Genomic DNA, 27,410 nt, shown 5'->3' with positions numbered 1-27,410 from the left:
TGCAATCCATTCCAAAGGGGTGCAGTACAACAGGGAGAGACGATAGGGGGAGGTATTTTCCCAATGGAGCTCAGAGAGAGTTTGCAGCACTAACGTGAGCCTAGATTGATGAATATGAATTAAAATCGCTAATAAAAAATTTAAAAATTCGTCGCTGGCACTCAACGGTCGGCATGAACTAACGATAAATCTCGTCGCTGGCACTCAATGTGTTGAGGAAACTTGTGTCCATATTCACAAATGGAAACCGAGCTGTATAATATTATCTATTTTATACAACAGGTAGGTCCGACCACGTGGATAGATATAGAGGATGGGCCTACATCGGTATTCATAAAAACAGCATTATTAGACATGCCAATCCAATGAAAGATGAGCTAGATACGCTGGAGAAAAGATGCAATTAATCACCAAGTCGACGGCCTGGGCATTGAACTGGCCCAACTCCCGGAACTGTCTGAGGTGCTGGTGACTTTTTTCGACTTTCGCTTGCATTAGACTAATACGTGATTCGTTTGCGTTGCCAAGCTTGTTGATAGCCTACTCCATTTGAAATTCCATAGCAACGAGACATCTTTAGGAAAATAAATTCAAAAAAAAAATTAATTCTACGCCAAGTTCACTGAAATCGATATAAAAGCCCCTAGAATTGTCTGTATTTATTCATCCTATATTTTCCCGACGCAAGCTGTTGTATAAAAGCAATAATACACTCGGAAGCCAGTGGGATGTCATCAATATTGCCACGCTGTAATGCCTACGCCACTCGAGATGACATCCCACCGCTTCTCGTGTATTATTGCTTAAATAATTATATTTTCAAGTCAGCCCTGTGTGGAGTGTGTTTGCCCGTATGTTTTAACCTTTATTTTACCAGGTAGTCACTTGAGATCAATGATCTTTTTTTCGAGCAAGACCCCAAGGCCCTATTCCCCCGTACCTGGTTCAACTAAGTCGATCAAAAGTCCCATTATCCAAATTCAATTAACCCGATGTTTGAATCCAGGCTTTCCCTGTTCCTCAAACGCTGATTCAGTCTCATTCATTCGAACCAGACTTGATACTCAGGATAATTGCGCGCGGCCGCCTCACCTGAAAAGACAGCAGGTGTCGATCGCAGAAATCCTGATTTTCTAATGGCATTGATTGATTGATTGATTGAAAACTTTATTAACATATTGCAGAATAGGTACAATACAGTACGGCTCAATAGCCTCGCCGACAAGTTAAATGCATAATCTATAGGCTAATTTTAAGTCCCTCATTACCCCAATCAATCCGATTATATTTCTTTAAATGTGCCTGCTGGCAGTAGGCTTAATGGAATGAATAATCGAATGCGATCTTGCTAGCGAAAATAATTAGTTCAACTCTTTCACAATAAGTAGATAAAAACAAGCCCAAAGAGTATCTAATTGATACGAATTAATAGATACTTATGAGGATATCTGTACTGTATGTGCTTATGTATCATGTACTATATAAACACATGGTTCCCAAAGTTTTCAAGGCGCAACCCCCGAAATAACGTGTCAGAGAGTCTTGGAGGCTATACAGTTTCACTATTAATCAGGTTTTAATCTGTTTCGGACATCATCCATACATGCATTGCATTGATTAACCTTTGGTTTATACCAGTGACACCATGGCCAAAATGGCAGCAAAACAAAAACAAACATACAACACACAAACACAGACAGAGACATAAAAGGCAAAGTGGGGCAGGGGGATACATTTGAGCTGCAGCAAACAAGATTGAATGGGATTGGGGGGAGATTGGAGGGTATGGTAAAACAGGTAGAAAGAGGAAGGAAAGTGAGGCTTTGCAGGAGGTTGCTGGGGAGAGAAGGTCAAGTTAATAAATATCAAATCAAATCAAATCAAATCAAATTCTGGGTACTGAGGCATATAAATAGTTCTGTGATCGTAAGCTGGGGGAGCTGACCAATAATTGTTTTATAAATGAAGGTGTACCAATGAAGCAGTCTACGGGCAGTCAAGGATGGCCAGTTAACTTTAGTGCAATGATGGGTAAGTGATCTATATCCGGTAATACATCTTAATACACCATGGTAAGCAGTGTCCAACATGTGTAGTGAGGTGGATCAGGCATTCATGTATAAAACATCACCATAATCTAATACTGGTAAAAAAGCAACTAGTTTCTTGTAGTGTATGGTAGATGACCCGTTTCACGCAAAAAAAATTCAAATTCTTCGCAATTATTTGAGAAGCCGTTTCGGCTCAACAGAGTTTTAAAAGAAAAGGAAGAAAGACCTACAGTAGATCAGCTACCTCCACGAATAGCACCTGTCTCTCTTCACTATACCTCTTACAGTGTGATATGACATGCTGTATTGTCTCAAGACGACCACATTCACATAACCTGTCTTGATGTTTCCCAACCTTTTTAAGCCTATTTAGACCACAATGGCCTAATAGTCTTGTTAGCTTAACCGCATCCTCTCTGTCCCCGTATAGATACTTCTCTTCTTGACATACTCTTGAATAGAGAAGTAGCACCTTCCTCTTTTTCCCATTGTTCCATTCAACCTGCTGCTCCTTTTCCAGTCTATCTTTAATCATATTACGGTATTTTGCTGCCAAACAGTGAATTAAGGTCCACTTTTTCTTTTGCTAGAGTAGATTTAGCAATTTCATCCACCATTTAATTTCCCTTTACCCCAACATGTGCTGGGACCCATAATAACCCCACTTTCCATCCTGATTTCTCAATTCTAAATAAGCACATTAATATTTCAGAGCCATCAAGGCAGCAGCAGAGTCAGAACATATTGCCAGGTTTTCTTCCTCTATCCACCACAAAGCCCAAATTACAGCTAAAAACTCTGTGGAGAAGACTGACATCTTATTTGAAACTCACTTACCTTGATGGATTGAAGCATTGGGCAAACACATCCCTAACCATGATTTCCCACTTCCAGGATCCTTGGAACCGTCAGTGAAGATTTGCACGTGTGAGCCCCACACCTGATCTACTGTATGTATTATTCTACTGCATGACTCTTATCCACAATACCTTACTCCTTAATCTCATGAAGCAGAGTCAGATCAATGTCTAGGTCCGTCAGAAACCAACCTGGTCCTACTGACCAAGATGGATAAGTCACCACTTTTGTGTCATCAATCCCTACTTTCCCAGCCCTTCCTTTACCTGCAAATACACACATTTCCCTCAATAGACATTGAGATGAAATACTAGGTGCATAGGCACATAGCTGAGCTCTATAATACAAGTCTAGTTTAACTCTCCTCAATCTCAGATGTATTTCCCCTCCATCTCTACCAACAGAGCTGGTGCGGAGCTTGACCGAAAGGCACCACTACACATCCTCAAAGCCTTTGTCTGAACTATCCAATCCAATCCAATCCACTTTATTTATAGAGCACATTTAAAAACAACAAAGTTGACCAAAGTGCTGTACAAGTCCCACAACATAAGATAAAAAGATAAAAAGTTAAAAAGATACAAAGATAAAAGCACACAATAAAAACATATACATATGTCACATAAAAAAGGCAGGTCTCTCAAACGGTTTAAAAACCAAAAGCCAAAGCAAATAATGAGTTTTGAGGCATGATTTAAACACCTGCAGAGTGGGGGCCTGCCTAGCATGCTGTGGCAGCTCATTCCAACTAGATCTAATTAATGTATTACCAAAGTGGCTACAGATCTGATCATGGCTTGATTAATCATTAGCATGGTCTCTCATTCCAAAGAACTCCATCATCCGCAAATAAACCCATATCCACCACCAACCTTTTGAAATTCTGTATATCATTAAATTAAATAACACAGGACTAATTACACTCCCTTGAGGCGATCCATTCTCAATACCAACAGTTTCAGGACAAACTCCCCCGATCCTTACTTGGATATTTGTTTTCCCCTCAAGAAGTCCTCTATGCAGTTGAACATTGTACCATATACCACAGCTCCATGTAACTTGATTAACAGACCCTCTTTCCACAGTCATAGGCTTTCTCAATATCTTTTTGTTTTTGTTCTCTGTATTTATTATTTTGTCATCTTTGTAAATAAATGTGTGCCTGGGAACCCTGACAAGGTCCACTGAAGGTCTAACTAGATAGTATTACAGTCTAAGGTAGAGAGGAAACCAGGTAAGTTCTTTAGTAGGTTAGATAGAAATGTCAACTTCTAACCCAGTTATAGCATGATTGTGATGGTATTGTGATAAATTGCACTAAAGCTGCTGTTTAGTGCAATTTATGTCCTGTGTGTGTGTGTGTGTGTGTGTGTGCATGCATGCTTGTTTATGTGTGTATTTTCACACTCATGAACAATGCTCATCCTAATTAGAGACAGCTGAATTCCACGCTGACTATAACACATTCTTCAGATTTAAGGGCTTGAAAAGCACAAATATTGAATTGCTTGGCTCAAAGTGAGCTGTAAAAGCTAAATTGCAAGCATGTGTTGCACAGTTCCAAGTGCATGTGAATTTCTTCCCAGACAAGCAAAAGTGTATCTGTCAGAATGCCCCAAAAACATCCTCCCTAAACATTCACGTTAGATTGGAGTGAGGCTTTTTGAGGTCAGGCCACAGCATTGGAATCCATTCACTTACTGGGTCAGTGGTATTCCAGATTATATCACCCAATAGAAGTCAATAACGATCTATATATGGTGACTCCTTTTTATTGGCATGCATACATCTCATAAACATGCCTCTATTTTAGTACAGTGCCAACACCCTGGTATCGCTGCTCACAGCTTTCCCCGAGAACAGCTCATCCACACGAGACACTGCTCTCTCTTGGGTCCTCAGCAATACACCCGCCAGGGGTGAAGTCGATCGGATGAGCGGTTCTCGGGGGAAAAAGGACAGACATACGGACAGATACTACACAGATTCCTTCCATTTTAATCAGATGCCACTTAAAGCTGGGCTATCCCAAAGGCTAATAGTGATAGAGCATTAGAAATACTATTGAATAATGTCAAACATGGCCTTTTATCAGCATTCTGGTCATTAGTTGTTCGGCATCCAACACCCGGCGGGCATGCTCATTTATAAAGCTGTATATTTGACAAGCTGTCCTTTGAGTGCTATCAATTTGGCAGCTGTGGGCGGAAAAAGCGACCCAGCCATCCCCCTGTGAACGCAGGAACACAACTGCTAATGTGAAGCATCCCCTGTTTCTCCTTAGAAAACATTCACAAACTCTCCTGTTGAAGAGCTGACATGTTGAAGACCAGAGACATGGCTGGAGTGCTCGGGAGCACAGAGCCAGAATGTCAAGACGGGCCCCTGGGACAACTTATTAAACTCATTTGGCCCATAGATTTCCTGGTGCCAGTTTGGACCGGCTCCTTCTGAGTACTTGGCTGTGCAGTCACGCTGGTGGGAGCGTTTGTAAACAACGTCTTCACACCCCACTCCTGATACTCTGTATACTTCGCAAAATAAGCAAATCACCAAGAGTCCCCTGTGTATTAATCAGCCATGCATTTATATATATATACTGTATTTGGCACCATACATTAATTCATCCTTGTATAAGGATTACTTCTTCATTTTTAACAGTCCTTGCCATTTTGCATCACCCCTGCTATTATGCAAGTAAGAATCGGCATATAATCAATTACAGATTTATCAGCTTAAGCAATTGCTGTACTTTACTTCTATAGAATGTCTGGGTTCTTTGTACTTTTGAATGGGTGTATCTCTCAAGCACTTTGCTGCTACAGTACAATTACATGTTCTAACCCTCTTTCTGGAAAGAACTACACACACAAAAAAGAAAAAGAAAAAGTCTTTCCTATGGATTCCTCAAACCTGAAATCAATAGGAAAATACAGACAATATAAATGGTAACAAAATGGAACATGCATTATTTGCAGGCCTATCGTTTTAAAAGTCAAATGCACATGTAAATGCCCAAAGGTAATATTTTTTACAACCTTTTACGACAGAAAAAAAAATCCAATGACAGCATCATCAACTCACCGGAAATATCCCAAGATGACCACGGCCACCATGAGTGATCCCAGAGAGATGGAGTAGCCCACGGTGTAGATGAGATACAGCCGGTCAAACACCTCCTGTGGGAAGATGAGAGGAGAGGTCTCTATAGAGAGCAACAGGAAAACAACAGTATAGAAAAACAACAACATTACCCCACAGAACCCAGAATGGAAAGTTCTATTCACCAGACACCGTTTTCACTCAGTCGGGGGGATGCGGTTTACAAACATGGGAAAAGTTGTACTATTTTTAGTAGGGCTGTCTTAAATACTTCGAAGCTTCGAAGCTTCGTTCAATGGCACAAGCTTCGAACATAAAAAAAAATTGAAGTAAAAAAAATAAAAAATAAAAAAGAATTTTATAATTATTTTTGCCTCCAAAATCTTGCGCCTCATTTCCAATGAAACGAAAGTAAGCGGCGCCTTCCCGCCTCCATTCCAATGAAACGAAAGTAAGCGGCGCCTCGACTCCACCTCTCTACAACAAGCACGTGGAGATTATCTGTGTTGAAAACAACAAGGACATGTGCAGCAGACATGTTGACAAAGAAGCGAAGCAATGCCGCTTGTTATTTAAGACTATGTCGGACAGATTTGTGTTCATTGTGCTGCTTTTTTAAAGTGTCCCGACCCATATAAAAATATGTCTTAATAAAACGTGCTTAATTAAGTCGAATTCTGCCTTTGTCTCTATCAACTACATATACATATTTATATAATTGTTTGCTTGATAGACGAAGGTTGCAACATAATTATGTAATGTCATGTCGTTGGCTGTGAGAGCAGCCCCACTGCACCCAGGCAGCGCAGCCAAGTGAAACCTTGTTGGCACAGTCACGAAAGGGGCTACTTAATTAATTAATCCAATCCACTTTATTTATAGAGCACATTTAAAAACAACAAAGTTTACCAAAGTGCTATATAAGTCCCACAACATAAGATAAAAAATTATTCGAAGCTTCGAATTAAAATCGAAGCTCGGCCCCGAAGCTTCGATTGCCAAAAAAAGCTTGGAAGGTCAGCCCTAATATTTAGTAGGTCTATTGATATGATGTGATGACACACAATTTAATTTGACATGAGTTTTGTCATGCCTATCTGGTTCTATTTTGCAACAATTGAGAGTTAACAAGATGCAGCTGCTATTTTGCTGTTATTACTGCAGGATAAATCCTCAGTAGGGGGACTTATGCTACTGCGGTACCGAGAAATAGATGTAAATAAATGAATAAATGAACACAGATACATTCAGTTGTCCACTGAATGAAGCTACATCACCCACACTGTAACAAACCCTTTCATCCAAATAGTCACAAGTAATCCAGCCACGTTCTTAAGAGTCAAGAGTCAAGAGTTTTATTTGTCACGGCATACAAGTATACAATGAAATGCGGGTGGTCTTCTTGCCCGCAACGATGTGCAATACAGTGGTACAACATGTAATAGAATCCAATAAAAAACAACATTGTGCAATAAATAGGTAACAGGTAACAGGTAACATGGTGGGACATCTCGGTATCTGTACATAGTTATTTACAGGGCATATAGGACATGCTAGGTAGCTTAGGTAGTGCAATACACTGTTACTGTTGTTATACTAATTTAAAGTGACCTTTCCTTTTTGGCCATAAGTGTGGGCGTGTGCGGCATGAGTGTGTGTCTGCTCATGTTAAAGTGTTAAAGTGGCTGCTAGTGTGTGAGCGTGCACAGCGTGCGTGTCGTGTGTGTGCTCATGTGTGCTTGTGTGTGGATAGATCAGTGTTCTGTGGCACTCAGTGTTCATTGTTCAAGGCTCTGATGGCCTGGGGGAAGAAGCTGAGCCTAAGCCTCTCTGTCCTAGTAGCTGGGGTTCGCAGGCGTCTGCCTGACCTGCCTGGTCTTATTCAGGTCAATAGGTTTGTTTCCATGAAATAAACATTCAATTTCACTGCATGGCATTTTCTACGCCATGTTAGGGTTATGCCAACATTTATTATTATTATTGTTATTAATTATTACTTTCTGCACTGTGACACTAGCACTCCCTGAGAGACTGTCTCAAGACCTAAAAGTCAACACCCTATTAACTCATTCCCTGCCAACAACGATTTAATACGTGTTTGTCCGCCAATCGAATAACGCCAATCACGTACATACGTTATTTGATCGTTATTTCTTTTATTCGCTATTTCCATTCATAAATCATCCAGGAAGGCTGTGTAACCATATGGAATGACTCTGAGATCGCAAAAGTACAATACCGCCGCCTGGTGGTATGCAGCCGATGTTGCACTCCCTTTGTGACTCTGTGTATGTGGCTGTGTATCATTGAAATTCATCCGGGCGGAGTTTTCGAGTAGCCTGGACCGAGGTGTCTACCCGATCGCATTGAATCGGGACGCCCCCGATTCATTATGCTGTGGGGGGTTATGTCGTGGCCCAAATGGACATACTATCTAGCAGATGGCAATCAAATAATTGGAATATTCTTTTTGGAATCTCATCGGCCACAGGTAAGAGCAATTTAACGTCAATTTCAGCTTGGTTGTGCCTTGTATTCATAGCCATCGCCTTGATCAGCGTATGCTGTTGTACTAACGAATGCCGTTATTGACAATCAATTAATCAGAAACGACCCCCCCCCTTTCATGCATGCATGATGGAACATAATATACCGATCATATGCATTTGAATTTGAATTATTATAATTTTTTTAATTATATTTTTGTTCTTACTTTTTCTGTATTTTTGCTCCCATCCCAATTTAGTCGTTATGTCAATTCCCTTCCTGGTCGTTGCACGCATCGTCCCACTGTCGGCCTAGGGAGGGTGTAGAACTACCACATGCCTCCTCCGATACATACAAAGCTCTAAATGGACAGGGACCTAGCTACATCGCCAACACTAATAAATTACAGGCCAGCAAGAACACTGGAGGCTCCCAGAAACAGTCAAAAGAGGATCGGTAATGCAGCCTTTATCAACTATGCCCCAAAACTATGGAACAAACTACCCCAAAACATCAGGGAAGTCAACTCACTAGACATCTTCAAAAGACAGCTTAAAACCTATTTATTTGCTCAGGCATTTAAATGACAATTCCTATCAAATTCATGTGTCGGTTCTATGACTATGTGCCATTATTACTATCAAATGTAATAATTGTGGAATATCACTATAATGATGCAGTGTAATTTTAAGAGCACTGCTCTGTTGTAATTTAAAATTGAACTATTTTATCACACTTTTTACTTCTTACTGATGCACTGCTCTGTTGTATGTTAAATACCCTGTTGTATGTCCGTTCTATTTTATAATTTTTAAACCGAATCATTTTAAACTATTTTTTTTATTTGTATTACTGAATGAAACTGTAAACAGATAACCTATTGGGATGCTAGATCCTAATGTGAAACACTGTGATTTACCTTACCTTGCTACCTCTCTATCTTTTTTATGCTCGCTTATGCCTGTATTCTTTACTGTTGTGAAGCACTTTGAACTGCAACTTCTGTATGAAAAGTGCTATACAAATAAAGTAAAAGTTATTATTACATGTGGAGTCAGCCAGCCGCTTCTTTTCACATGACAGCGAGGATTCTCAATGGGGGAATGTAACGCGTGCGGAGGTTCACGCTATTTCCCCCCGATCCCCTCCCTGCTGAACAGGCGCCCCGACCGACCAGTAGGAACCGCAGTTTACAACGACCAGGACACATACCCCGCCGGCTTCCCACCCCGCTAACACTGCCAATTGTGTTAGTAGGGACGACTGACCAAGCCGGAGGTACCGCTGACAGCTGGATTAGATCCAGTGGTAGGTGAGTGCATTCTCCACTGCGCTACCCAGCCACACCATGCATTTGAATTTTTTATTGTAGCGTGTATAGGGACGAAATGACAATGGATTAAGTATAATATGCGTCGCAGCCTATTACTAGCCTCCCCGGAATTACCCTAAACCGCTCTAAAACCATACTTATATTCACCACGATATAAAACGGGAATGTATGGATGGGAAAAAATATTCCTTTTTCACATCTTGAACGATAGATACTCAATGTCAAATGGGCCATAGTATTGCATCCATAGCTATAATATTTAAATAGTTATAGCCCTGCAAATAAGGTGAGCGACTCCCATCATTTACAGCGGTGGCGGTATAGCTACTACAGGATGAGGCTAATAGCTGGCAGTGAATGAGTTAACACAAATACCTAAAGTAAAAACAAATATTATATGAAATGAATGGAACACAGTATCACCATATCAGTCTAACACAATTATTGTTATTATGTGAATAAATTATATTTCTAGATGATTATTTGACACATTCTCATGATTGTAGTGACTACAAAACTGAAGGGGGGGAGAGACATTTTAAATTACAATTTACAACAGCACTTCCTTGTGTCTTCTCTTTCAACTGAATAGTATAAGATTGAACAAGCTTTATCTAACCAAATCAATCTACAGGATACAATATACCAGGTATTCTTCCGGCTGACTTAGTGGGCGTCAAACTTTAGAACCAACCAATAGTGAGAGCAACATTACAATAGCTTTAAATTCCCATAAACCAAATCTACAAATAGCATTGCTATCAAATTATGTTTTTAGTTGTTTTGACTCTCCACAGAATAAGTAGAATACATAAACAGAACGAGTAGATTACGTGATGCTTACAGAAGCAGTATAAAAGTTTCTTATCGATCGTCTTCTCTGCCATCGCAACAGACGTGTTCTTCTAACGGATAAAGTCATAATTAGTGTTCAAACAGCTACATTTAGCTGACTCTGCTACAGTAGGCTACCTTAGATTAAGTGGTTTGATGAACACTTCTTTATGAAGAGCATGCAACACGCTAGTGGCTATTCAAATGATATTATGTGTTCCAGATACCATGGGCTTGTGTCCACAATGTGCCTGCATTGTTTATGCTTTTCCACAGACTCTGGGGATAAAGTTACACCGACAAATCACCCCCAGTTGGAAGCTGCATTGACACATGAAAAAGCGGAACAAAAACAGAGCCGAAAGCACCCAGAGGTCAACATTTGGTTGGCATTTCTTTTTATTTATTTATTTCCCGCCTCCAAAAGACTTTGGCCGGCCTCAGGAACAATCATTGCTTTTGACAACGCGCTGCCACCTGGTTCCCAGAGGAGGTGTCTCCAGTAAGCAGAGGTTTCTAATAAAAAAAAAAACAGCGTTGGACTTGAGTGATGGAGCTGACCAAAAAAAAGAAGAAAAAAAAGAGAAAGAGCTGGGTGGGGCTCCCCAGGCTCCCAGCGCGGAGATTAACTGTGGGGAGCGGGGAGCCAGAGGAACGACATACCGAGGAGAGACGCTAACCATGCTCCTCTGGATCCACACAGCAGTCGGTCCCGGGGTGATGTAACCAGACGCTCCGCACTGCTGTTATCATTTAGTGTCGGGACCCTGCGCCAAACGCGGGGTCTCTGAAGTTGCGGCGGTGGTGGCGGTGCGCGGTACGGTAATTGTGCCGTGAAGGGGGTTTCATTTGTGCGTATGCATTTATCATTAACTGCTGCAATGGTTCCTGGGAGTCCATCAACATAAATATTTGAAGTGAGGGAGAGACTGAAGGGCCCCTAGATGAGGTTATGCCCATGTCTGGCCACATCCTCCAGGAGACGCAGACCCACATTTAACAGTGGGGGAAGAAGAATGCATGCGGTTGAGCCAGTGGTTCATAAAGTGGGGGGTTCACATGCAGTAAATGGTCAATGTTGCATATTGTTTTATGAAAATGCAGCAGTATTGAAAACCAATACTATTGAAAAACAATGAACGACACCCAATTGATATATTCTACTTTCTCTTTACAGTGGCCTCAGCAATAATATTAACTTTTTTGGCCAGATGTTAAAGATCCCCTCCACTCAAAAATGTGTTTTTTCTACAGTTAACTCCTCTTAGAGACATGACTTTGACTATACAGATTGTTCTGTATCGTATGGCTCTCGCTCGGCGTCACTCTCTGCACTGTCCTCGCACACGTGCACGCGCACTGAATAAAGACCACAATGTACCTTTAATCCCAATATTTGTCTGACCACACCCCTATCAGCTTACCCATATAAGCAGGGGTGGGGCCACCCACTCGCCTCCTTTCTCGCTTTCACCACAAGGAAGTGCCTCGGTAGATCCCCACTTGAAGTGATGTGATGGTAGGAGAAGAGTTGGAAAACAAGGATACGTTGACATCATATCTTTATTTTCTCTCTCACTATTTTCGAGAAAATACGGCGATATTGTCTTCGTACTGGAGTGTCTGGAAGATGATGATCATTCTAAAAATCCTCCACCGGTTTTCGTATTGGGAGTTCGCGCCGCTACATGCTTTTCCAACTGCAGTCCTTGCTGTGTGCTGGTTGCGGTAAAGACACAGCTGGGCTGTAGGACGCGCCGCTGTTGTGAGGAGCGGTGGGTTCCAGGTTTGGTGAGTTATGTTTTGCTGGCAAGCTCCACTTGTCTGTTAGTGCTATGGGGGCTAGTTGACAATGTTTATGAAAACCGGCCCCAGACTAGGGTCCTTTGTTCAGCCTCTTAGGCGACAGAAGACCTTGGTCTGAAGCCCATTATAGTTTAACTAGTGGGCCACGACCATTAACACTGGTGATCCCTGTGTTTTCTGGACGAGTGGATGTTTTCTCTGTCACCGTGAGCCCCATCTTTCATATCCAAATGAGAGTATTCCTCACGAGGAAATATGGGCATAGATGTTCGGTAGCGGAAGATCTGTGTTCAAGTCAGCTACAGGCCATTTGTGTATTGTGCTGGCTCCGTCGGGTGTTGGTAAAATCACTGTTGTAAAACTGTGTTAACATCTTGTTTCTCTTTTCTCTTAAAAAGTGAGGAGGGTTTCAGAACGGCGGCCTGTCTGAGTGTTATATCATTGTGTACAAGTTCAGGTGATAGCTGCTTAGCTTACGTGCTAGTGGTGGCCTACTGTTAGCCAGTCAGCTGTTAGCTGCGGCGCTAGCCTGCTGTGATCACTAGGCTAGGAAACGTTAGCTTGCTGCTATCGGCCGAGGCCCAGCGCGGGGTGGCTCCGGCCCCTCGCGCGCCGCCGCGGTTCCCAACTCCCCTCTCCCTCACGGGGAGAGGCGGGGGGATTCGAAGTCTCCCCTCTGGTCGCGTGCGCCGTTCGCTCGGCGTCTCGCGGGCAGGGGCGGTAGCGACCGACGGTTAGAGCGGCCGTTAGCTTAATGCTACTCTGTTGAACGTGCTTTGATTATAACATGTTTTAAACACTCTTGACTACGACGTCATCTTTGACAGAGGATGTTCGTCGAACCTGCCCTGGGCCAGGACGGCAAGGACTGCGTCAACAAGGGGGACCGTAGCGACGGGATGGAGCGGCGACGCTGCCCAGATCGACAACACAGTACGGCTGTGTTTACTACGGTGCCTTGAGACTGCACTTCGCTTGATCTACGCTCTGGGTAGGCAAGGTTTGGCCAGACCTTGTACACTTCTTCTGGCTTTCCCTTCTAAATGTTTTGTAAATAACGGTGTTTTCCAAAACGAGTGTTGCTGCACTACATTTAGGATACGACGCGAGTTATGTGTGAATTGTCTTGTCACTGGTATTTAGCTTCTCCATGCAAATCGGGTTGTTGTTACAGATGTGAAAATGATCTGGTTTGTTGTGTTTATATGTACCGTGTACTCACAACTAAGGGGGTTAACTAACCTATAAAGCTATGCTTAGTGACAAATGAGTAAAGAATGATTCTTTTCTCAGCCTGTAATGACAATGAACAGTGTGTTCACATATTAACAGGTTTTCCTGTTTTAACTGGCCGTATTAAGGGTAAAGTAGGAGGATTGTGTTTCCCCCCGGTTCCCTGGGGACTTCTTCATCCTCCTTTCAGACATGTTGTTGCACTACATTGTGTCACTGTGTGGTAGGGATACGATGTAACCCTTAGCTTGATTGCTGAGGTTGTGCTAAAACTGCTGGAGGAACTTTATTTTCCTAAAAGAAAAGATTGTTTGGTCGCTTTTGTGTGTGCTTAGCAAGGCCTGTGGCCGATACTAATCGAGAATTATGTATTCTCTCATTATGAAAAACGGCGTTCCTCTGTAGAGTGTTTTTGCCATTTTTTGTAGGTGATGATGGGTTGTGTGTGTCATGTGACCTACAACTGGGTTGGACTGGCCACAGAAGCACATGTGTAAGTTTGGTACCGGGGCTCTTGGAGAGCCCTCTCTATTCTGTGTTTTTTCCTTAGTAAAAATCAGATAGCAGGTTAGCTCATGCGCTGTGTGAAGCTGTCAGACGCTTCATAGAGCTGACTATGACTGTGTCATACTCTGTTTTTGTCATTACATCGTATCATGGGTGTGGGGTCGTAAAGGGGTGAACTGGTAACCTTTCCTCCCCCTTTTTTCTGTTGGTCAGGGGTAAACCCACCTGTCCTTCAAGGTTCCTGTCACGTTGCGGTTCGGCACGTTACAGGGTGAGGGGGGGGGAGTTTCCTGGTCCCACGGCCTGGAATATTGGGCGTGTGCACCGCAGAAATTCCCCCGCATTGAGTACGTCACCCTGCGCGTCTCTGTTGGTAGGACTTCCGTGTGCTGTTCAGGTCCATGTGATGGATCTGTTTCGGGGGGTGGTCAGGGCTCCTCCTCACCAAGCTCCTATTCTGGCCTTCTGTGAGTTGGGACTCCTTCCGTGAGGAGGGAGCCTCCTTCAGAGTACAGTGCCTCCTCCTCAGATTGTCAAGGTGAGTGGACCCTCTAGAAGGAGTCCTACTCTATTGTGTATGTATTCGATTCAATTCGATTATTGAGTGTGTATGGGTTCAGTGCCTCATCCCCGGAGAGCCCTAAAACCAATTTTTTACATGGCTCAAGGTGCAATATATTCTTTTCAATCTGTACAGCTCGCGTGGGAAGTCTCTCTGGGGATTCCCGTCTCCTTCCTATGGGAGGGTGGTGGGATGTAAAAATGTGAAAACATTTTACCCCCGGCTGTGTAGACTGGGATACATACTGTTGGTGCGTCCTTCTTTTCTACTAAAAAGAGTTGGAGTTAGGAAGTATCACACCCCTCTTGTCGTTCCCCTGGGCGCCTTGGGGATTCAATGACAGGTCTAAATAGCCTGTTCATTGATGTGGGTGTGTCCCGACGCACGTATGGTGCTAGCTTGGGGTGTTCTGTAAACAGGCGACTGACTGGCACGCCTTGGTTGCTTGAGGTTAAAACGCCGTTTTTATAAAGCAACTGGGATGGAGGTTTTTCCTCTTCCGACGACCAAATCCGACGACCTGGTTTGGTTATCGACGGATTCTCGTTCATATCTGGGGGATGATGACGGAATGGATCTGAACATATGTAGAGGGGTCTCACGCCCTGGGGGTGGGCCACCGGGCGCGGTTCGCCCGAACGTCTGGGTGGCGCCTTCTTTTCATGTTTAAGATCAACACGCATATCTGCCCCTTCTCCTGGAGTAGGCATGTCGGCGTGGTTAGGGCACAGGACTGGTTCTGGTCACGCTGGTCCGGATCAGTTGAACCCGTTGTCCGCCGGGGATGCAGATCTGCTGTTCTGGTACCCTGAGGGACTTGTGCTTTTTTCAGGGGGAAAAATGCCAGGTCGGTCCGGGTGTCACAGGGTTAAGCGCTATGGAGACCCTGGTTGGGTAAATTTTTTACTCAGCACTGTCGTAATGGCTTACGGCCATGCCAACCTGTACACGCTCGATCTCGTCAGATCTCGGCCGCTACACAGGTTGGTCCTGGTTAGTACTTGGTTGGGAGACCGCCTGGGAATACCAAGTACGGTGTGCTTGGGGCAGGTTCTCCATTCTTTTTCGCTCCTCTCTCACGCATGGCGAAGAGGGGCCTGTTGGGGTGGTATTTGACCTCCTCTGGTGACCCTGTGCTTCCCGTATCGCCGGGCCCGGTCCGAAGTCATGTTTCGTCGACCCGTAGGCCTGGGTTAACCCTTTCTTTGAAAACTGAAACACTTGTACTGCGGTATAGCCGGTGTATACCCGCAGGTGTGTTTTGGAGTTTTTTTCTTGAGGGGTTATAGGGACAACCACCGCATTGGGTAACACCAAGGTGGTTGATTCCCTGGTGTGTTGGAGCAGTGTCAACTCCCGGGTTCACCGGTTGAGGGTGCCCCTGCACGTTCATGACGTCTGCCAATCGTGTCAGCCTTCTCTGCCTCAACCCCTCTGGGTGGGGGCTTTTTAAATGGAGGCTTGGTCATGCAACAACGCCAGCTTACGCCCCTTCCGCCGGTGCGGCTGTGTTCAGCTGTCCCCTCTGGCGCCTGTCTCGTCCGCAGTCTCCAGGCTAGGGTTAACAGCCTGTTGCCTGGTTTTTCCCCGGTGCGCTGCCTGCTTCCGTTGGTTAACCTTTTTTGTGTGCTTACGGCCATGCTGACTGCCTGTTCTGCAGGGTCAGTGTGCCAGGCGGTGTACTATTGGGGGGACAGGGCCCGCTCGGCTGAGGGGCCTTTGTTCGAATACGCTGGCGATGTGGGGGGCGGGGTCACTTTTTCTTGTTAGAAGAGGGATAACTTATTCAGTTAGATTTGATTTGATCTTTATTTATCTCTAACATTTTCAACCATAAACACACACATTTGTAATAACAAAAAAAACTAAAACAAAATAAAATAAAATACAAATACATTTAAATATATTTTCCTATGGAAGGAATAATCAACATGGCTCCAATTGGTTGACTATAACAGCACCGTGACCAAATATCCCTATACTAGCACCTTGTTAAACACTTTTTTATATATATATATATATATATATATATATATATATATATATATATATATATATTTATTTTTAATCATAATTATTCTTGTGAAATCTTTCCACCTGGGAGCCTTTTGACTAAATCAAATTATTCTCCCCTTCTCTGAATGGTGTTTCTTATGGCAATAACAACTATAGACGACAACCAAAGTAAAGAAACGACATTTGATTTTTGGGATGGTTACATTCACTTTTTGGACGGTTAAAATTGTATTTCGGGACGGTTCTGGGACGGTGGTGAGAAAAGTTTGTCTGGAGCCCTGAACTAGGGACTCTACTAGTAGGTTGCGAGCAGCAGTGAGCTGGACACGTTCGACAATGGCGATCGCCTAGAGCGAACTATTGGATATTATGAAAAAGACTAAATGGATTATATGGATGATGATTATGGACGATATGGTGCGTTTCCACCAGACTATGTTGGACTATGTTGGACAAACCGGCCGATGAGGAAACCTATTCGGCTCCGTCTATAGTCTGGCCCGAGCAGACTATAGTATATATGAAGAAGACAACAGATGAGGGCCACCTAACGGTATATGTATTGATCCTGTTCTGATTCAAGACACTTGGACTCGAAGCGAGAGTGGAGTTGTGAGGGTTTCGGTCAGGGATAGGAGAGTAGATCCCAAATGCAGGTAACACGAGCAGAGCGAGAAGAAGCTGAGACGACGGGATGAAGTGAACAGGCTTTTACTAGCAGTTGCAAACAGGATACACGTGAACTGTTACAAACAAAAGCAAACTGCAAAACCCGAAAAGAATACTCAGCAATGCTAAGGACTAAATAGGAACTGACTCACAGGGAATATAAGTGACAAGAGGTGAATACGTGACCGAACACAACTACAATACAATACAAGGCAATGGTGCGACAATGAATGAGAGGAACGGGCAGGTCTAAATAGTGCCCGTGAATAATAATTACTAATGAGTGCCAGCTGGTATAGGCCAGGCATGGCCAAGACAGGTGACACAAGGTATTTAGTAAAATAACTCACATCATTGTTAAAAATATGTGTAAAGGGAATGAGCCTTAAAGGAAACTAGGGATGCAACTAATGAATATTTTGGTAGTCGACTAATCTGTTGATTATTTTTTCGATTAGTCGACTAATCGAAAAAAATTATATTAAAAAAATAATAATTATATATTTCTTTTATAATTTTTATTTTTTTTGCACTACCTATCTTTGTGAAAGTGGTTTCTCAGCTCTGGTCCAGCTGAAGACAGAGCAGAGGAACAGATTGGACATTGAGCATGACCTCAGAGTTGCTTTGTCTACCATCACCCCAGACTTTGAGACTCTTGTCAGGACCAAACAACATCCCCAGTTATCCCATTAGTTCCCCCAAACTTTCTGTCGGTCTGTTATGTTAAGCTGGACCAGAGCTGAGAAGCCACTTTCACAAAGATAGGTAGTGCAAAAAAATAAATAATAATAATAACAATAATAATAATATTTTTTTAAGCGACTAATTGACGCAACAATTCCTCGTCAACGATTTTTTATAATCGACATCGTCGATTATGTCGACTAATCGTTGCAGCCCTAAAGGAAACACAAGTAAAGTACGTATTAACACGTATAAAAACATATGAAAAGGTTAAACCATTCAGGAATATATGTAAGGATAAACCTTTTAAGGAAACATGTAAAGATAAACCTTTTAAAACACAAGCTACACATCACACAACATGAACAGATAAAACACAGCACCATTAATAACATCCAGAATAAAGTCCAATATCTGGAGCTGCTGCGTTTGGCCACCAGAGGGTGGCAGAAAAGCACTGTTCATATTGTTCGAGCATGATCCCTGACCATGACAGGAGTACCTTCTAAAACAAAGGTAACGTCCATTTTACGTCTATTTTACCGAACCCCCATCCTAAAACATGCGTTTGTATGATCGCAGCGTCGGAAAACGACCCCCCCCCCCCTGGCTTTGTGAAGAAACAAGGTCATCTGTTTACCTTTGACCTGGCAATAATATAGGTTTCAGGCGAGCAGCCGCAAGATTTGCGCATACGCTGGACAAAACACACTTATCTCACAATCTAGAAAACCAGCCTGGATTATTGTGAAACAGAGCGATGTATAGTGCACAAACAAAGGTATGTAGAAATTAACTGTTTTGGACTATAAATAGTGCCTGTCAAATGAGCTATTGCTAATGCTACTATTGTCTCCATACAGATCCAGCTCTTAAAAATCTAACCTCCACTGCAATGGCGCAGTATCTTTAACACCTCGTTAACAGCACTGCCAGGTTAATGGTGCATGATTACCGCAGTAGCAGTGCAGAGCTCAGAGTCCTAAGAGCTGCATCTGTAGCTATAATATAGAATATACGATGGGTCCGCAAACATTGTGAAAATGGTCAATAATGTTGGCGCCAGGGAGTAAAGATGGGAAAACAGCATGGCAGTCAATGAGTTAAGACATGCGTGCAACTGCGCAAACCGGCAATACCTTTTGCAACTGCACATTTATCTACATATCAAGTAGCAAAGTCTATTAAAACCTGACTACTAAACCTTGTCAGCTTCAATGCAGCCAACAAACACACACACACGCGCACACAGTAGGGGTGGGAATCACCAGAGGCCTCACGATACGATACTATCACGATACTTGAGTCACGATACGATAGTATGGCGATACTAAATATATTGCGATATGCTGAGTATTGCGATATTAATATTGCGATTTATTACCTTTTTTCAACTGCAAAGTAAAACTTTGTCAACATGTTTTATCTAATAGAATAAGGTTCAGTCTGTTCATAATAATAATAATATATTTGTAGATTTTTTTTTATAAATAAATTCATAATTAAATATCGATACTTGGCGTCCCTGTATCGATACAGTATCGCCACGCAAAGTATCGCGATGCTACTACGTATAGATATTTTCCCCCACCACTGGCACACAGTCACACACAGTCACACACACGCGTTTTCCATGTTGTCATGTTGCTAGCCTGGTCCGCTAGCATTAGCTGTTAGCAATGACAGCAGCCAGCTAGCTTGCTTGCTGGATTATCTCACATTCGCTGTGAGTGGCTGTCTCGGAGTGATGATTGGAGTGTTGGACGTCCCGTGATGATGACCGGGAGGATGCGACCCTCTCTGCGACGCCCTTTTGCCTCAAATAGATCCGCCATCAGCTCTATTTTTTATCTTTCAAAATGTTCAGTTGCTATCGCATGCACTTATCTGTGGTTCATTACACATATGAGTGCATGCTTACCAACTGTTCGCCTGTTTTATTGCAACACTAGCCTACTATCACCGACATCTAAGAAGGGAGATCCCCCCTTGAATGGCCCTCTAAGGTTTCTCTCCTCCACATTGCCTGTGGTGCATTTTTTCCTATTGCTAGGTTTTAGTGAGTTTTTCCTTACCTTCACGTGGGGTATGTCTGGGAGTGTTGCATTTATAAATAAGAAATTTGACTGTGTTTTTGTTTTGTTCTTGATTTATTGTGATGTTTATGTTTATTGGGGACATCCTTAAGAACTTCTACTCATGTACAATAGAGAGCATCCTGACTGGCAACATCACCTCCTGGTTTGGGAATAGCACTGCACAAGACCGAAGCAGACTACAAAGAGTGACACGTTCAGCCGAACGCACAATTGGAGGGGGGCTCCCCACCCTCCAGAACATTTACAACAAGCGTTGCAGGGGCAAGGCTAAGAGAATCATCAAAGACTCCAGTCACCCGAACAACTGCCTCTTTGAACTGCTGCGGTCAGGCAAGCGATACCGGAGTCTCAAGGCGAGCACAGAAAGACTCAGAAGAAGCTTCTATCCCCAGGCCATCAGGCTGCTAAACGAACAATGAACACTACACAACAACAACCATCAAACGCACATAGCACACACATCCACACGCACACACTCACTTTAAACAAACACACTGCAGCACCCACTCCACACACTTTATATTTATTGATGAAGGATTGCACTACAACTCGTACACCTTACTGTAAATTGTACCTAAATTGTACCTCATCCCATTTCTGCTTTGCACTATATAGTACTGTACATTAGTACACTGCATAGTATTGTATATTATATGGTAACTCAGTTACGTCTATTCTGCATCGAACATTGTACATATGTCTATACTGAACACTGTGACCTCATTTTCTACTTCTAAATTACATGCTATACTATGTTATTTGATACTATCTTGTCTAGCACAGTCTCTGGAGCGTAACAGTAAGAAGCATTTTGTATGAAAGTATTCTGTACTTCTGTATGACAACTATTAAAGAAACTTGAAACTTGAAATTAACGTGTGTTGTCGGGCCTTACAAATAAATTTGATTTGATTTGATTTGATAAGTAAAAACAGAACCATACGTTAACGTAGAAACTCAGACATTTCAAGCAACAATGTAACTGTTGTCGCTGGAAATAACGTTAGCCTGCTAGACTATAAAAAATATATATATATATATTTATGAAAGGAAAAGTTTTAAATTATTTCAACATATAATATTTGTATGGTGTTTTTGAAGAGGATAATGTCCCTTATGGTAAGAGTGTGAGTATTTTTTTCAATCTGATATTACAAAAAAAACAAAAGATCCATCAAAATCAGTGTTGTTGCTAATCATTCACATATGCTAGCCTGTTTTTTTTAACAATAATTTGTGATGACATCACAAACACTGGCATTTAAAGGGTACAAATTCTAAAATTCCTGCACCAGAATGCAGGAAATTAAGTCTTTGTAACAAAAAAAACCTGGTGGGGGACCCCCTGCTTAAAAAGTGGCCTGACTGGGGCTATATTTCCTGAATGATTTTCCCAGTCCAGCCCTGGTTAAAAGCCTCCAATGCTTATTGGTGCATGTACATTTGAACATTTGCATGTTTCAACCATACATACATATTTTTTTATATATCACCCCTCTGACACCGTTATTTCAGGGGTCGCGGCCTGAAAACTTTGGGAACCATAGTATAGCGCACCGGGAGCCAGTGGAGGGAGGCAAGTACAGGGGTGATGTGAGCTCTCTTCTGGGTACCTATGAGCAGTCTAGCGTTTTGGGGTAGTTGTAGGCAGGCTATGGATGATTTATTAAGCGCCAGGTACAGTGAGTTACAGTAGTCTAAGCGTGAGGATATGAAGGCGTGAATTACTCTTTCAAGGTCTGAGGGGAAGAGAATGGCCTTGATCCTGGCTATGGACCGGAGCTGGAAAAAACACCCCTTCACCACCGAGTTTACCTGCCTATTGAAAGAAAACTGAACACAGACAACGCTAAGAGAGATCTATTAATAGTCCAAACATTTTCCTATAGATGCAGCAAAGACCAGAGACGAGAGCAGCTGGAAATAATGTCCCCCACGAGCAGGGCCGGCCTGTGGGCCTCGAGTGATGAGGGGCCAAAAAAAATAAATAAAAAAAAAAACGTTTTTAGGCCCCTCGTCACTCGAGGCCTTTTGGAGGCCCCTCGTCACTAGAGGCCTTTTGGAGGCCCCTCGTCACTAGAGGCCCCAAATTATTATTATTATTTTTTTTACTTTTATTTTCTTTTTTTTTGGAGGCCCCTCGTCACTAGAGGCCCCAAATATTTGTTTATTTTTTTTAACTTTTATTTTAAACATTTTTGGAGGCCCCTCGTCACTAGAGGCGCCACATTTTTTTTTTTTTTTTTGGAGATCGATGTACCGTACTTTTCGGACTATAAGCCGCAGCTTTTCCCCCCATTTTTCGACCCTGCGGCTTATATAACGGTGCGGCTTATATGTGACTCAATGTGACCAAACCCGAAAATGTAAAAATCAAAATATTGCTTTTTTGACTGCATTGAAATGTTATTTATCTGTTCCCTTTTTTGCTAAACTTAATACAACTTGTAAATGAGTTAATTCTTGTTATTTGTCCGACAGTATTGTGTCCCAATGCTAATTACATATGGTAATTAAACATTAAAACACGTGCGGCTTATAGTCCAGTGCGGCTTATATATGTACACATCATTCAATTTAGCTGCTGCGGCTTATAGTCAGGTGCGGCTTATAGTGCGAAAAGTACGGTAATACTGTGACACTGAATGATTGGCACTGAATGACGCTCTCTGATTGGCCACTGACATGTTTGCCCAATCGCGTGACGAGCTGTGTCTTTGCCCATTTCCTCGTCAAACAGCCTGCAAACTACCTGGCGTTCTATCGCCATGCTCTAAGACAAACTCTAACCTTAACCAACTTCGAAAGAGTGCCTAAGCTTAACCGTCGAAAGAACTTGCCGTCAGCCCGTCACGCTCTAAGACAAACTCTAACCTTAACCAACTTCGAAAGAGTGCCTAAGCTTAACCAGTGTAGAAACAGGCATCGGCCAATCAGAGAGCGTCTTGCCAGAAATGCGGCTAGGTTTAGAAATAACGCGACTAGGGGCCTCCACACTACTACTAGTACTAAATACCTATATGTCCCTATGCCATAAATATCATGTATGTTGTGTATGTCATAAATGTCTATATGAATTGAAAATGGGGGACCCTGATGTAAACAAGACAAACATCTTTCTCTGCATCCCCTTAACAATTGTGTGTATTGAGCCGTACTGTATTGTACCCATTCTGCAATCTGTTAAATACAGTTTTCATTCATTCATTCATTCATTCATTCATTCATTCATTCATTCATTCATTCATTCATTCATTCAGTAAAAAAAATAAAAGAGATACGAAAAAAATATATATATAAAATCAGATCCTCATCCAGCGTTTACTTTCACAGCATCTATAGTGACTACTAGTATCATCTCATCTCTTCTCTATCTATTTTTATAAAAAATTTTGTATTGCAAATAAAAATATGATTGATTGTTTGATAATGAGGGGTGAGAGACGTTGAGTCTACGTGACACTGACGTCCAGGTCCAGGGGTCACTGTCAGGTCAGGTCAGGTGACCACTGATCGCGAGAATTGCACTTGCAAGTTGATCAAGTAGGCTAAGACTCGTCTCGAGTAGTACTGTATGATCAATTGAGACTGTGAGTGACACTCAAAAAACATGGATAAAAAAGTTAAACGGTGGGAAAGCGGAGCTGCTAAGTTAAAGTCTAAATAGGAAAGGGACAGAAAGAGCGCGTTACTTCGGCAAAGCATACCAACTATCGCTACTTTTTTCACCCCGTCAGGTAAGGCTAGCCTGGCTAGCACTAGTAGCAGCAACGTTAAAGAGGCTGAGCCAGGCGCCGCGGGCAGAGAGGACAAGAATGCTAACGTTGTTATTATTATTGACGCTAGCAACAGAGAAGAGGTTCAAACTGACACAAAATGTTGATTTATTCATTATGATCTGTTTGAAAATTAGAAATATAGGCCTCTCTCTTATACATGCCTCCTCCTAATACAAGCCTGGTATTCACTACAGTTGAAACAAATACAAGCCGGGGTTACTATTAGAGGAATTACGGTATTCTATATATTTTTTAAAGTGACATATAAAAACGCCACTGTGCGTGCGTGCACGTGTGTGTGGGGGGGCCTCCACAAGAATCTGGCCCAGGGGCCTCTGAAGTCTTAATCTGGCCTTGCCCACGAGAGGTTTATGACAAATAGACAAATACTTGTATTTATCCTGTCTGAGTTGTGCCATGCAGTTCACATACAGACGTTTGCCAATTTAGAAGACAAGACAGTTGATTAACTTGCAAGTTAACTACCATTATTGATCGTTTTTGATGCTATAACCAAGGCTTTCCCTAAACAATGGTATAGAGTGCAGCATCACTATGACAACGTGCCAATGCCACCATGTGGCACTTAGTCTGCAATACTTCTTTAGAAACAGACGCATCATTGTCTAATAACTTATTGCTCTGTCCTCTGTTCCACTCTGTGTTGTGTGTGTGTGTGTGTGTGTGTGTGTGTGTGTGTGTGTGTGTGTGTGTGTGTGTGTGTGTGTGTGTGTGTGTGTGTGTGTGCGTGCGTGTGTGTAGTGTGTGCGTGTGTGTGTGTGTGTGTGTGTGTGTGTGTGTGTGTGTGTGTGTGTGTGTGTGTGCATGCATGTGTATGTGTGTTTTTGTGTTCAACGTTAAATTATTGTGCAACCATACACTGTGCTTAAATAAATAAGTTATTTGGAACATACCCTTGTGTTTGCTATTTTATTGAAATTATGTTTTTAAGTTGCAGGAAATTACAGCAAATGGCTTTCTTTATTGCAAATCTCTTTGCCTCCCAGACACGGAGCACAGCCACCCCCTAGTCAGCACCATCTTGTTTGAATATCCTGGGGAAAGCCATGATAATGTAACGTTAGCTTGCTGACAATCAGGCTACGATTCATGGCATGATTCAAACGGGATCAAAACATTATTTGTCTCTCGCCGTTGACTAGCGTTCATATTTCTTCATGAAAATATGGCCTCAAGGTGCAGGGATGCTGCCGAGACATTTTCAGTAGCTTATTGAACATTTTTGGTGGGAAAAACCAGACCAAACTAATTGTTACTCAATATCCAACATTTGAAGTTAAAGGAAAACTCCAACATTTTGGGAAATTAGCTTATTTGCCATCTACCCTGGAGTTAGACAAGAAGATACATACCTTTTTCTTCTCTGTGCATGCAGTAGGAGTAGAAAAATGGAATGAACTCAGGCTATGATCTTACTTTTCCTCATCTCAAAGTTAATGGAATTTGCTCCTTGGGCAAGTAGGTTTTAAAGGTATCATATTATAATGCTTTTCAAAAAGTTAATATAGGTCTCCGAGGTCTTTGAAGTTTTTCCAATGAAAATACCACTCAGATTATGCATTCTAGCAGCCTCTATACCCCTCTGTTTCAGTCCTGTTCTCAACGGGCTGTTTCTGTGCCTGTACCTTTAAATGCAAACAAGCTGCTCCTGCTCCCCAACGCCGAAACTGAGCGTGAGTGATCAAACAAAATGCTGATCAAACTGTCAAACTAGGCGTTGCAGATCAAATATGACTCAAGATCAAGAAATTTCATAACCCACTTACTACACACACACACACACACACACACACACACACACACACACACACACACACACACACACACACACACACACACACACACACACAGACACACACACGTCAAGGACCCTGCATTGCAATGAGCTTTTTGGTGTGATCACATAAAGTCCAAACGGCTCGTTTAAAGGTACAGTTTTTTTTATACGAGCTGGGTACAAACTCTGACTGGGTTGTCTTATGTCACAGTTTGAGTCCATGTGTGAAAAGTACTATATAGATAGTTATTAATATTTATTATTGTTATATTGTAGAAATGTGTGCATTGAAATGTCTGTAAAGTCTCGACGACATTGAAAATGAGGGTGACCTGTGGACCTGAGGGTGAAGTGTGGCACAACATAGGAAAACATAAAAAAATCACTGCCTTATTAACTCATTCAGCTCCAATCACGAGTATAGTGGGGTTTTGGTCGTTATTTCTTTTATTAGCGATATCCATTCATTTTCATCCATCCAGCCTGATGTTATCGTTGGGAATGGGTCTGAGCTTGCAAAAGGGCAAATACCGCCCCTACACCTTCCGGCTGGTATTGCACTCCACTGGGAATGGTATAGTTTTTTTTCTGGGACGATCCAAGCCGTGCGGGCGTGGTTTAAATAATCAGGCGAGGTAACCTGATTTCAACGATCAGCCCCCCCCCCCATCATATGCAATGCTGTTGAACGTGGCACAGACCTCCGCGCCCAGTACTTCAAATATAATCTGATTATTTCTTTTGCATTACATCAGATAAGGTAAGAACATTATATATCAATTTGATCGTTGATCTGTTATGTATTTCTACCTGATCAACGCTGTATCTATGTGTGTATGTGTGGCTGTTTTCCGTTGGGTGCAGGAGGTGGGGGGGGGGGGGGGGGGGGGGATCACCGTGCTACGAGGGCCATTTCATGTATGCACGAGGAAGGACAATAATGATTGATCTAGCGTTGATTTCAGGAAGATTCTATAATCAGCCAAAAAATTACAACGTGTTTTGTGTATTCCACTAAAGGGCTATTATCGCGTCTTTCTCTGGAATTACTAGAAATCACCAAAACTATACTCGTATTCAAAACGGTATAAAACGGAAATGTACAGATGAAAAAACAATCCGTTTTGTACATGTTGACTGCAAGCAACTCACTGATAATCGACGAGTGTATTAGACCCATAGCCATAATTTAAGATATATTTTAAGCACTTGCAAATCTCCCACTCCTCCCATTGATTAAAGCGGTGGCGCTCTAGCGCCCTCTGGCGCACTTAAGCGTGGCGGTCAATGAGTTAAAGGTCCTATCTTTCAACGTTATATATGGTTTGCCTGAATCTGTGGAACATGTTTTTTTTTTTTATCCACTTTTTCTCCTTATTTTCATAATTCTCCCATCCCAATTTCGCGTTTCCAATTATCCGCTCCCCTGTCTTGAACGTTGCTCGACTATGCCCCCCACTGGTCGGTTGTAGGGAGCATAGAAGCCTTGCATCACGTGTCCCCTCCGGTACACGAGGAGGCAGCATGTCACATCTTTTTACCTGCCAGCGCGGACTCTCAGTGGCGAGGTGTAACGCATGGGTGGCTCA

The 27,410-nt window shown here is 42.5% G+C and overlaps 1 protein-coding gene across 1 annotated transcript in view; it reads right to left on the bottom strand.

The window, feature by feature from the left end:
* The window catches only part of pth1r (parathyroid hormone 1 receptor), a 206,551-nt gene that overhangs the window by 54,944 nt on the left and 124,197 nt on the right, over nucleotides 1–27,410 (bottom strand). The window contains exon 5 of the mRNA XM_084328002.1: nucleotides 5,994–6,088. Within this exon, the coding sequence (XP_084184128.1) occupies nucleotides 5,994–6,088 (95 nt within the window). The remainder of the gene's footprint in view (nucleotides 1–5,993; nucleotides 6,089–27,410) is intronic.

The sequence above is a fragment of the Notolepis coatsorum genome, assembly GCF_963971535.1.
Source record: "Notolepis coatsorum genome assembly, chromosome: 13".
NCBI classification, from domain to species: Eukaryota; Metazoa; Chordata; class Actinopteri; order Aulopiformes; family Paralepididae; genus Notolepis; species Notolepis coatsorum.
The sequence above is the reverse complement of the archived record's forward strand: the minus strand, read 5'-3'. Positions and strand labels throughout refer to the sequence as shown.